The 13,600-nt window shown below is 43.5% G+C and overlaps 1 protein-coding gene across 2 annotated transcripts in view; it reads right to left on the minus strand.

The window, feature by feature from the left end:
* The window catches only part of zcchc7 (zinc finger, CCHC domain containing 7), a 51,619-nt gene that overhangs the window by 2,391 nt on the left and 35,628 nt on the right, over nucleotides 1-13,600 (minus strand). For both annotated transcript variants that reach the window (XM_076729662.1, XM_076729663.1), the window contains exons 8-9: nucleotides 1,478-1,573; nucleotides 527-644 (exon numbers count right to left, since the gene is read on the minus strand). In XM_076729662.1, the coding sequence (XP_076585777.1) occupies nucleotides 527-644; nucleotides 1,478-1,573 (214 nt within the window). The remainder of the gene's footprint in view (nucleotides 1-526; nucleotides 645-1,477; nucleotides 1,574-13,600) is intronic.

Consider the following 13,600-nt stretch of genomic DNA (forward strand, 5'->3'; position numbering starts at 1 on the left):
AAGAGGTAAAGTCAGGTTAGACAAAAACTTCTTCTGATACATCTCTGCAAATAGCTTCATCAAACACAATAACACCACAGGAGTGTCAACCATACTCCTGGTGAACAAAGGTTTCATTTCTTTGTTGAAATGCCTGCTCTCTGCTTCGTATATCTGCTTCGTACACTTCCATTTGTTTCTTTTGTTTGTTTCAGGAGGGGCTCGATGCTCAGGTTGGGAACCACTGTACTGAAATACCTAAAGCATATAAAGAGGTAAAACTAGCTCCACCTCAAACAGCTAAACAGCAAACGCTGCAGAACAAATACTTTTACTTTTGATACTTTAGGGCATTTTATTGATAATAAATAAATGTTGCAGTTTCACTTGTAACGTAGTATTTACATTAATGTGTTGTAAACTGCCCTGAACAAACACATCAGCTTTGTATAGTGGTAGAAGGCCACAGCTAAGAGAGAAGTGATGACTGCAGTCATAAGAGAGAAGAGCAGATGGTTGTCTGCATGTGTCTCAGTGTGTGACTCACCTTTAACCTTCAGTTTTATCCTGTGCTGTCTGCGCTTGATGTCCTCCACAGAGTCGTAGTGGTTGATGAACGGGGTGGTGGGATACGTCCCATTGAACATCCTCTGCCGTGTACACGCCTGAGGGAAACACACGAATGCATCACACACACACACACACACACACACACACACACACACACACACACACACACACACACACACACACACACACAAACAAAAATCACGTACACAGAGGAAAGAAGATCAATGATCAGTGGCATCATACAAACCCGATTCCACACAAGTTGGGATGTTGTGTAGAACATAAATAAAAACAGAATGCAATCATTTGCAAACAAACCATGTTTACCCACAACAGCTTCACGAAGTGTTCCTGAGCCTGTGTAGTAGCATCCTTTATACAATCATGTGTTCACAAAGTGTTGAACCTGGCTCCATCCTTGCTTGTGGGTGACTGAGCCTTTCCAGGATGCCCCTTTCATACCCAATCATGATACTATCACCTGTTACCAATGAACCTGTTTACCTGTGGAATGTTTCAAACAGGTGTTTTTCGAGCAAAAATCAATCCCTGCATTAAGTGTGTAGAGCGTGTGACAACAACGCCGATGACACTACCTTTACCTGGAAAACAATGTTTTGAATATTTTTGGGCATATTTGCTTTGATTTTGATAGCGGGTGGTAGAGAGGAGACAAGAGCTGAGGAGAGAGAGAACTCAAAGCGGGTACTGGGCGCTGACATGATCAGCATTTTAAACCCGAAGACCATCAGGACGCCGGGTTTGGAAACAGTTACATCAGGAGTTAAGGTGCTCACCTCATTGCACTTGGCTGACAGGTGTAAAGGAAAATGATAATCATTCTGGGCTTTAGCTTAGAGACCAAAAAACAGCAAGTGGATATACCAACATGTAATACTTAACAGACATAGATAAAATCCAGACTCACATGGCCAAAGTGTCCTTTCCCGGAGCAGTTGTAGCAGTAGGCGGGGGTTCGTCCATGGTCTTCACCCGGCTGCTTGACAGGAGTCCCCGTCTTAGTCTAAATACAGACAGAGAACACCAAGGTTTTTAATTACAAAAAACAATTTATCTCTATGAATAATGTGGTGGTTTATCCTTCCATTTGTCTGCCAGTCTTCCTCTTCTGTCATCATTCCCATGCTCTCTATTGATACGAGCTGCTGCGTATTGTACAGTGAATATGGGCACTGATATAAACCAGTGATTACCAAAGCTATAGTTAGAGGCCTGTAATGACCCTGTATGATAAGTAACCGTCTGTGTGTGTGTGTGTGTGTGTGTGTTTGTGTTTGTGTGTGTGTGTGTGTGTGTGTGTGTGTGTGTGTGTGTTGAACACAGGGTCCCGTCCCCCATGGGCCAGTGTTCTGAAAGCCTTCCATGCTCCAGCGCCCACAGCAAATATACACTGATAAAGAGAGAGAGGAGACACAGGCACAGTGCATTTACTGCTAATGTTACACACATACACTCTCACACACACTTAATGCCATTCACCAAAACACATACACACACACACACACAGAGCTTCCACACACACCTTCACACTCATCTAAGGCTCCCCCTCCTTCCTCTCTCAACCCTGATTGTGAGATTACAAATGATTTGTGCCCCACGTCATTTCTCAAACATAGCTTAGCTAACCTCTCCTTTTCTTCTCCTCTCCCATCCTCCTGCCTCCCTCTCTCCTCCGTACACACCCCTCCATCCCCACATCTACCCCTCACACTTGTTTTTCCCCCTCTCTCTCTCTTTTCCGCTTGAGTAGTTTTGCGGCAGAAAGGATGAATGCTATTAGAGCGTCGCGTCATTATCGGGTCAGGCCGGCCGGGCCCATCTCCATCACAAAGGCCAGGAGATCACAGACCTCTTGCAAGCACACACGCACACGCACACACACACACAAATGCGCACCCTAAGGAGATCACAGTCCCCGTCTCAAGCCCCCCCCCCCCGACCTCCACCCTTCCTGCCCCTCTTCCCATTCATCTTTCATGTAAATTGGCTGTAGGACTCCCTCTGTCTCTCCCTCCCTGACCTTGGGCTTGTGTTATCTCCACACACTCTGATCCAGCACATAGCCAGAATGAATGAAAGCACGAGAGGGAGGGGAGGAGGGGGTGAAATCTCCTCCTCTTCTCCCATCAACCTGTGATAGTTGTCTGAAAACCTGGTGTGAATGTGCGTCTGTATGCGTGTGAGCAGTTGTCTGCCTCATACAATATTAATTAACTGGATGAACCTTCATCCCTCTCTCTGTTTTCATCCGCCGCTTCCTATCAGGGGCATCTAAATTGCTAAAGGGGTGAAGGCCTGAGGGATCATATCAGTTTGGTGTCTTTCTCTTTCTTTCTCAGGGGTTTGCAGAGGAGTCCTAGAGAGCCTGGCTGTGCAGTGAAAGTCAATTTGGCACGGGCATATTTTGAGATAGTTTTGAAAATACGCTTCATCTTGGCCATGAATTTGAGGTTTAGCCTTGATTCCGCACCAAACCGCCAAAGCCAGAGGTAATATTTTGTGATCATGATGGAAACAAATCCAATAATTCTGGTCCACTCAGAAATGTGATGACTCTATTTGTTTGGGTCAGACAACAGCACAAACTGTTTCTGCCCCTGACTGATCCTGATTTACAAACTGGATAAACATGGCAACTACTTCAGTTCCTGATTACACGTAAGATAAACAGGTTCTGCCACCGCAAAGTCATGCATTACTTCACTCCATGTTTACAGCGCTCGGTTTCAATAGTTGTTGACAGAGTTAACGAGTCACGTCATCATTGAATGACCTGCTGATTGGTTTGGCTTCCATGAGGTTCTCAGTGGATAGAGTAACTAAACTGCAAACTACAATAACAACTTTCCAAACTCAGTGCATTGGTGTTTCTATAGCAAATCTGAACATTCAGTTGAGCAGTTAGTTGTGATTTGATTGCCCCTTTAAAAGTCATCACACCATCTGATTGGTTCGGCTTGGCGATGGTTTGTTTTCCCGACTGAAATCTCACAGCGAAAACACAATAACCAGCAATGTTTCTGTTGTTTTATTAGCGGGTACCAACACCGCAGCTACTCTTCCTGAGGTCCACAGAAAATCACTGTCTCGGCTGTGTCTCTGTAAACAGGTCAAATTGCAGTTTATGTCCATGTCTGTCCAGACTCATAATATGTATGGTGACGACTTTGATAATAAAAGGTATCAGGTGTATTTTTTTGGTGGAATGGAAATTATTGCTATATTGACATGTGTGATTCCAGTAAATAATTTCCATTGAGAAATATGCTGTCTTCACTTAGAGACTACTTTTTCAGAGTACAGAGGACTGACAGAGAGTTTCATCACACGGTACAATGACAATCACTGGAAACTCAATGTCAGCAAAACCAATGAGCTTGTGATGGACTACACTGACTCAGTGTTGCTGCAAAGAAACTACAAACTGTAAAACGTGGATGCTTCACACACCTCTTCAGAAGATACATTATGATGTGTATGACCTTTGACTCCTTAGATATAAAATGTCATCACTTCATCATTTTATCATATGAGTCATTTATGTAAAAGTTTGTCAGAATTAGCACGTGATTCATAAGTTATGGTCAAAAATGTGTCATCCTTGAGTCCAAGTGGATGTTTGCACCAAATGTAATGCATTAACACCTTCTCTCTGTGTGTGACTAACGGTCCTCTCGAGTGCACAGATGGCAGGAGAGATCCGAGTCTGATCCACTTCCTGCTGATATGACATGAAGAGCTTCTGGAGCTGGTCAGAGACACTTTGCCACTCAGACAAAAAGAGGACTGAAGCTGGAAGAGGGCTGACGCTTTAGGATGTGTGAGTGAGTGTGTGTATAGGAGGGTGTTTCGCTGCGTGGACACAGACAACCAGCCATCCGTGGCCTCTCATGCATGCACACACAGACACATGAGCGCTCTCTCTCTCTCTGTCTCTCTCTCTCTCTCACACACACACACACACACACACACGCAACCATGTTTTCCCATAGTTGTCCCAACACATACACTGTGTCTCTCTAAGCCCTGCTCTCCTCTGCTCCTTGCCTTAGCTGCTGGTGGCAAAGCCGTGATAATCCTTTGGCCAACACAAAGCTCAGACTGTTACACACCGCAATCTGAAGGAACACACACACACAAAGAGTTATCAAACACAATCCGAGAAGCAAACAGGCTTGTGTGTGTATGTGTGTGTGTGTGTGTGTGTATGAGGGGGTTGGATCTGAACAGTAACGGGTGGTGGGAGCGTGAAGGCCGGGGCCAGTGGCGCTGTTTTGCATATGTTATTGCAGCAATGGGGAGAGGTTTGCATATGTTACTGGACCCACAGGGGACCAACTCGGCATGCTTTATCATAGAAAACAGCCTCACAACACAACACAAGACTGCTGGGCTCATACCAAAACAAACAGGCCCTTGTGGTGCGTGTGTGTGCAACATGCCAGTATGTACATATTAGGCTAACAGGGGGGTTAATTAGACAGTTGGTAAATGGCTTTAAGGTGAACGTCTTTTCAAGGAGAACGCAGAAAAAATTACGACAGAAATGTTAACAAACTTATTCTCATGTGGGAATTTTAATGATGCAATTTTCCAAAATTGTAAAGAATTCAATTATAGTGTTTACTCCCACTCCAGAAAATCGATCGCTCTCAGGAGACCGTTTAAGGTGGAGGTGTGCATGTGCGCAGTTTGGGCGGCTATGCTATGGAGGAGGAGGAGGAGGAGGAGGAGGAGGAGGTGGTGGAGGGGAGGCGGGAGGGGGTCTCCAAATAACCAGATGTGATTCCTGCCCCCTTTGTGTCTGCCAGTTGACAAAGACGCAGACCGAAGCCGTAACCCCGCGCCCTGCGAGGACCCGCACTCAGTGTAATTCCCAGCGGCTCTTCCTATCTCCTCCCGTCAGTCAATCAGTCTGAGCGCAATCACTGAGAGTCCTGATTTTCTCTTTAGAGAGAGAAAACGCTCCTGGAATGTCATGATAATGTGATGAAGGGGTGAACGGCAGTGGGTTGCCACCTCTGGAGGAAACGCCCCTCCTCCCGCTTTTTGGGGCAGCGACTGGAGGTAATCTGGTCACACCGTGCAGGGCGGAACAGAGGATACAAGCTAATCTATTCAAATCTAGCTCTAAGTTAGTCGATTTCTATTCTCAGCAGTCAGAGGCTTTTTTTCTATTGTTGCCAGTGTGAGGTCATGTTTATGGAAATATATCATTCACTTTAGTCCCAGCAATTACACAGAGACAACACATATGCACATGAGAGACAGGGATTTAGATACAGTATATTCAGATGGACTCAACCTCTTATGCCCTGGTCAGGATGTTAAACCCTTATTTTACATCTCAGCCAACAAATCACACACAAACACACACTTCCAGACAAACACACGCATGCACAAACACACACACACGAACACACAAATCGACACCATCCAGCTAAGCAGAAAGGCACAAAGACCTGCAAAGCCTGCAAGACCTCTGATAACAGCGCACCTGTATGTGTGACTGAGTGTGTGAGCGTATGTGTGCACTTGTGCGTACATTCCTATGGTTTTGCATGTACATTCAGTGGTATATGTGAAGACACCTGTACCAGAGAATAAACTCCCAATGAAATGTTCCAGCCTTCCCGAGCAAATACAGTTAACTATATGAAAAGGTTTGACAAGTGTATTACTTCTTTTCTTCTTAAATACTTTTACTCTTTTGCTTATTAACTAGTGATGACTTGTTAGAGGGATGAAACTAATAATTATTTTCATCGCTGATTTAATAGGAAAATAGTCTGCAAATTGTTTTGTCAATTAAATGTCAAGAAAATTGTGAAAAATGTCCATTGCAATGTCAAAGAGCACAGCACAACGCCTTCGAATTGCTCGTTTTATCCGATTAACATGTCAGAAACTAGATATGTTAGTTTACAGTGATATAAAACAGAGAAAAACAGAAAATAAGCTGGTAAGAAGCTGGAAACAGCAAACGTTTTGGCATTTCTGCTTGAAAAGTGTTGTCTCTGTCTATTTTTGAAACGCTGCGAGCCAAATTTCCCATGTGGGACATTAAAGAACGAACTGAACCGAACGTGTTTTTGAACTACAAAAATATCGACTGTCATACTGCGCACTGCACTCCTCCTTCATCACCTGAACGCCCCGAACCTGCAGGACTTCACTTTCTTTGCCCTTATGGCTGCTAATTGTTAATAGAAGCAGACTGAAAACATACAAAAGCCATTTCCTTTTCACAAACGCGCCCTCCGCTCCCTCCTGCGCTGTCAGTGTCTCAGTCTGAAGGGGAATAAAGCGTTGAGGGCCTTTTGACATGGCAGAGGTGAGAGTCTGTGCAGTACAATGATGAGACAGCAAAAACAGCTCGCTGAATAGATGTGGATTTAAAGGATTCTTACAGAGCGCTGTTTGAATTGAGCACATTCTTTTAATAGGAAGGAATAAAAAGAGGTCAGCCAGACAGAGGGAAGGACAGAGCAAGAAGTGGAATAAAGGTCAAAACTTACACCTGTGATTTCAACTTCAACAGACAGAACAGAAGAGTTAAGAGCAACGTTACAATTAAGGCTTATTTGTGAGGTTTAATTATTCTGTCGTGATCTGTCAGGAAAGAAAAGGGGGTGGAGATGTGAACGATAAACCTTCACTCGTATAAGTGTGGGTCTCAACACGTTAATCAATCACCACAGATTGCTTCCAAATGTCTGTATTTCTCTCCTTCACCAATGCGTATGTGCACATTTGTGACAGCAAAGTTACATATTCACCTCTGCTTTTATAAAGGTGTTTCTATTGGCTTTTGTTGTGTATTAACGACTAATGTATAAAATTGTATTCTTCATGGTCATGACAGGTTTTTACCTACGGAGGGTGACTTGTGGATGAAACGCTGTCAAGTCCATGTAGAACTAAAGACACTTTAATCGGTCACTAAATTATTCCACTGGTGTTTTTCTGAAGAGGGACAGAGGGATAAAATGTCTTTAAATCAACACACACAAAAAACAAGAACTCTCCCTTTCCAGTGTGAAACAAGCATCCTGCAGATGTGCAGTTCACGTGCGATGAGATGCACTTCTCTGTTTAACCACTGGAGGGCAGTCTAACACAGCGTGCTGAAAAAGAGCCGCGGCCGATTTTAAGTGCTGAAGTGAGACCAGTTGAGGTCACAACAGATGCACTCTGTCACAATTACCAAGTTGTGTTGACACCAAAACAGTTTTAAAGAAACTCTCTGATTGTGTCTAATGTAAGACTGTAGGGAGAAAAACATTTTTTCAAACATATTCAGAGAACATGCTTTGCGCTGAGGGACCTGATTGGGTCACTGGGGAGGACAAGCATTTTCAGCTTCAGCTTAGGAAAGACAGCCAATTATATCACAATTGTAAGACACCAGAAATGAACTTAAAGCTACTTTCTTTGTAGCTACGTTTGTCCTGCCAATCAAAGACCTGAACAGTAATCATTTTAAGGCACAACACAAAAACACTTCCCCGTTTCAGAGCATGGTGTCTGAGGCGAACTGAGGACATTCTTCACATTTGAATTAACGGAGAAATGATCTGAAGACAAGCGATTACATGTTTTGAATAGACTGAAGCTGTGTTTTACATGTGATGCATTTGAGTCACAAATTGTCTAGAAATTAGAAAGTGGTTGTTCTATTTCTTTAATCACATGGGAGTACAGAGCAGCTGGAGTTATTTTTGCCCTTAGACAAATATTTACTGTATTATGGGACAATGTTTCACACTGTATCTATTGACAGGAAACAAAAACATGTGTTATATTAAATTATTAAAGTACTTACACTAGTGGGCCGGATGCATAAAGGAAGCAAAACATATGAATTTGAGCGCTGTGAACATCTGATATGCATTTCAGGATATAATTAAAAGAACTGAAATTTAACCTTTAAGGGACAGTAAAGAACAACTTCAATGTAACAGTGATAAACATCCTGCAGACGAGGTCTAGGTGAGCATCTGTTCCGTTAAAGTGAAATAAAAAGGAAGTAAAGATAAATGTACTATCAGACAAAAGGTTTGCATAAGTGTGTTCAAGCCTATTTTCAAGTTTCATTCTCCACCAGAGGACAAGTGCAGTATGTTAAGGTTGCACACGACACTGACATTGCAAAGGTTTTAGACTCTTAGGTCTTCATTTAAGTTTTATTGCAAGAGCCATAGCTATGAATTATTATTTATTTCAACCAACAAAAGTGGAAGAAATGAGCCATTTGAATTATACAGACTAAATATTTTAATATTTTGAAGCACATAAGCTTTAATTTGACATGGACAAACTCAGCTTTGTTAAAGAGCCATTCTTATTTTTTTTTTTTCTAAAGAAATGGAAATGTATTTTCATTTCTGAAAAGAAGGGGATTTTAAGGGGCCAAAAGTTCTAACCTTGGGCTGACAAAGGCATGTGTGAATTGAGCATACAGCAAAGAACCTTCTGGAGAAAGACAGTGAGACAAAAAAGGCATGAAACGGTACAACATACTAAAAGAAAAGGGAGAAAAAAGGGCAGTCAGGTGAGAAAGAGGGACCCCAAATGGAGTTTAAGGAAACGGCTTAATTTCTGTGTTGAACAAAAAGGTCACTGACGGTTTTTTCATAGGTCCCCCAGGAGCCAGACAGACAGACAGACAGACAGACACACACACACACACACACACACAGAAACAGACACACACCTGTCCCTGTGGAAAAGATCGATACACACACACTGATACCACCGTGAGGAGAGAATCCGCTCGATATACACACACACACACACACACACACACACACACACACACACACACACACACACACACACACACACACACACACACATCACCGTGGGCAGAGGTAGCGATCAATAAACACACATACAGGTGTCACCACTACTATCTAAAGAGAGGCCAATCAATGCTCACACACCGATATACCTGTACCAATCAGTTGCTGTGTGCTCACATTCACTCGCTCTGCTCGCTCTCTCCTGTGTCTTCCACCCTTTTTCATGCCCTCACCCCTCCTTGTTTCTCTCTCTCTCTCTCTCTCTCCTCCTTCTGAATCTCTCACAACAACACACCGCTCCCCCTCTCCTGCTATCTCTGGCTTCGTCTAACCGTGTCTGGTCCATAGGTTTCTCCTGCGTAAGTGAATCATGTTGAACCTAATGTCACACAGTCTCTTCCCGCTCCGATACACCACATACAGCTGGCAAAAACGTGTCAAAAAGGCACATGGAAGTTAATTATTAATGAGGACTTGACCCACATTCGGTTTTAAAAATTGAAAAGGAGGAAAATTATCACTTCAAATATCCTTGCTTGTTTAAGAGAGAGCCTGCTGCACTTCCTGCAGCAGCCATAGGGTGGCGCTCTGGTCTTAACTCAACACTGCAAGGTCCTGGAAACAGTAACATGAGGAAAAAGTCACTCTGTGTGTTGTATGCATAAATGCACGTATTTATGCATGATCTTTACATGCATTAATGCAGCCTGTGTACGGACAGCAGGTCGTTCAGCCTGCACTGCCTCTCCTGCCCTTCCTGATGGTTCTCCATCCATCCATTCGCCCCTTTACTGTACTCCTCCATTCTTATCTTGTTTCCTCGCTCTCTGTCCTCAACCTTTGGACCCCAGCTTCATCTTCGTTCTCTTTCCTGTGTTGGTGTGTTTTTCCTCTTCATCCTTCATCCAAAATCTCTCCCAAAAAACAACAACACTGTTGAGTTCATAAACAGCGTGAGGCCCAAACTGAAAATGATCACAGAATCACGTGTCAAAAAACACGTATCAATGAATTCACTTCTGCTTTCAGCCTCACAATTTGCACAATTTTATGTTGAATGGTTGTTTGGCTGGATGACACAATTTGGGTCACTTTGGGTGTTCTTTGGATGACATTTTGTAGGCGAATCGATTAATTGATTAGCAAAAAAAAAAAAAATCCTAAACGATTCAACAATAATGAGAATAATTGTTAGATGTGGCCCTGTGCTTCATTTCATTGTCAGTTCATCTCTTTGGTGTATTTTATACACTCCTGTTATTGACTGGCTTAAATATGGCATCACTTACACATTTTCAACGGTCCAATAGTGTTTGAGAAGAGACGCACCTTCAGCTGTCTGAAACACCAGCAACTAATGCAGCATTATGGCATCGGTCACTCACAGAGGTGGGCAGTAAAAAAAGTGCGTTTTTTAAGGAACAACTACTTTCCATGTTCCTTTTAAAGACTACATTTCTACTTCTTAGTAAATTTTGAGCCAACAATCTACTGTTTATTTTGCTGCATTTGCTATTTTTCTACTCTAAATGTGGGGACTGAGTGCAGGGGGGGCAGAGCATGTGAGGAGCACTGCGACTGCAGAGGCCAAGTTTGCAGCTGCCTGGAAGAAAAAGAAGCAGCACCTGTCTTCTGACCACGATGCGATGATGACAGAGCAAAAGCCAGAACAAGAGGCCGCTTCCAGCGACAATCCCTGACCACATCTGGCTGCACATTTTATATGAAAAAAGATAAAGAAGTAAAAAAGATAAAAGTTGCATGGTGACGCAAGTGCTTGCTGTGCCTCCCAAAAGAACACTGAGCTCTCCGCTTTTAAAAGCACACTGAAGTAAGTTACACATACTGTGGGTGAAACTGCAGTTAGCTAGCTAATGTTAGCTCTGTTAATGTTTCATGAGTAACATTAGTCTTTGATACTATGATAATGATATTAACTTATCTTGTAGCAAGAGGTTCTTTGGCCTTTAAAATTGGCATAATTCATAAAGTTACCCTAATGTAAAGCCAACAGTGTTCATCTAACTCTCATGAGTTTTACCCACAAGTGCTATTTTCCATTATTTTCCACCGGCCTGCACACCCTAAACAATGTTAAAATTGAAAGTAGCTCGTACTTTGAGTAATTTACTAACCACAGATTTTTTTTTTCTTTTACTAGAGAAGGTTTCTCAGATGGTAATTTTCACTAGAGTCATTTTTTATGGGAGTAATTGTACTTTTACTTGAGTACAGGCTTTCAGCACTCAACCCAACACTAAGTCAAAGCCCTTATCTCTGCAATCTCTGTGAGCAACACAGAGGAGGCGTGATGCCATGTAATGTGTGGAAGGTGAGATCAGAGCAATACTACACGTCTAACTCAAGCATACACCCACCTCAGACTGAAGTAGTGATTTCACACCTGTTCTTTGTAGTTTACAGGCATTCTGGGAAGTGAAGGAAAGCTCTAACAGAAACAAGTCGATGTTGGCACATGTTCATCAAAACACACACACACACATACACACACAGCCCCAAAAAAACCACACAGAAATCCCCAGCTAGAATGCACACACCATACTGATGATCTGAGTATTTTGGGGTATTTTTCCAGTGACATTTCAGTGACAATACATATTACATAGTGAGAAACAAGAACACACACAAAGATGGAAGGAGGTGGGCAGATGTGGTCTCTAAAGGAAAAGGAGCGACCCCACGCTGTGAAGTTGTGTGCAAAAGAAAGAAGTAAAACCAGGGTGTCTGTGGGTGTGGGTGTGTGGATGAGTGAAAGAGAAAGACGGACTGAGAAAGAGTTGTTGAAGTGAACCTGTTCTTTGAAGAACGTCTTTCTGTGTAAATATCACTGTTGTGTAAAAATGCCTTCCAAACCATATGACACAGGCATGATGAAAATGTTGTGGATAGCTTCTTACTCCATTTACCCCTTTATATATATTTGTAGAAGTGTGTGTGTGTGTGTGTGTGTTTGGTGTGTCCATGTGTGTCAGTATCTTACTTTCACAGTAAATACCCGAGGGCTTTGTGGTCTATACTGTGTGGTTTGGAGGAGTTTGTTAGTCGAGGGCCAGGTGCAGGCAGACAACACATACACTCAGAGAAGATAAACGGACCCAGCACGCACACAAGCGCACGCGCACACGCACACACACACACACACACACACACACACACACACACACACACACACACACACACACACACACACGAAGGATAAATGGACCCAGTAGCAGGGAGGTCTGACAGAATGCCTTTTCACACCTGGCTGAGCCCAGCGGAAGGTGACAGAGTCACATCTCCCAAAGCAAACACACACATACTCATACACACACATATGCACAAATACACACACACGCACACACACAGACACACACCTTCTCACATTGGGGAGTTCAGGGTCATAAGCAGCATCATGAATAAAATGAGGCTGTCTTAAACAGAAGGAGCCCTGTGTATGCATGTGTGTTAGTGTGTTTGTGTGTGAGTGTGTGTGTGTGTGTGTGTGTGTGTGTTCATGTCTGTGCGGGCCCCTAACCCCCATGCCAGTTTGGATCTGTAACGACCTTCTGTTCCCAGTGCTTAAATGGCTTAAATACTTCAATTAGACCTGGGTCACAATCCTCCACCCGTTAAAGCACACCGTCTCTCTCACGCACACTCACTCACACTCACACACACACGGAAACACACAAAAAAGGTGGTTTCATCATCTTGCGAGACAACCGAGGAATCTTTCTCTTTCATCAGCATCTTCTTCTCCTCTGTGGTTCAAAGCGAAGCTCTACTGTAAAACATACAGCATCCCCTGCCACCACGCGAGCAAAAATGAAACTTAGCTCCCGTCCTCTCTGCCAGCGTCTCCCCTGGAACTTCTCTGTCGTCCTCCTCCTCCTCCCTCCGCCTCTCCCACCGAGCTACCCTAGCGCTAACGATGCTGCCTTTTCATTAGACAGCCCCTGCTAATTAATCTCCATAGAGGAGAGTGACAGACCTCCCCCAACACACACACACACAAAGTGCATGCCAAGATATATGCAAACACACACTCTTCTTCCCTCTCTCTCTCACTCCCTCGTCCCGAGTGGCGTTGGCAGCCCATTTCATGCTTTATCACGTCTTTTAATTGACAAACAAGCTGCTCTTTTCTCTTAGGCTGAGGTCTATATCACCCCCTCGCTCAGATGCACACACACCCACACCCAACCACCCACCCATCCATCCAC

Source organism: Chaetodon auriga, chromosome 4 (genome assembly GCF_051107435.1).
Source record: "Chaetodon auriga isolate fChaAug3 chromosome 4, fChaAug3.hap1, whole genome shotgun sequence".
Classification (NCBI taxonomy): domain Eukaryota; kingdom Metazoa; phylum Chordata; class Actinopteri; order Chaetodontiformes; family Chaetodontidae; genus Chaetodon; species Chaetodon auriga.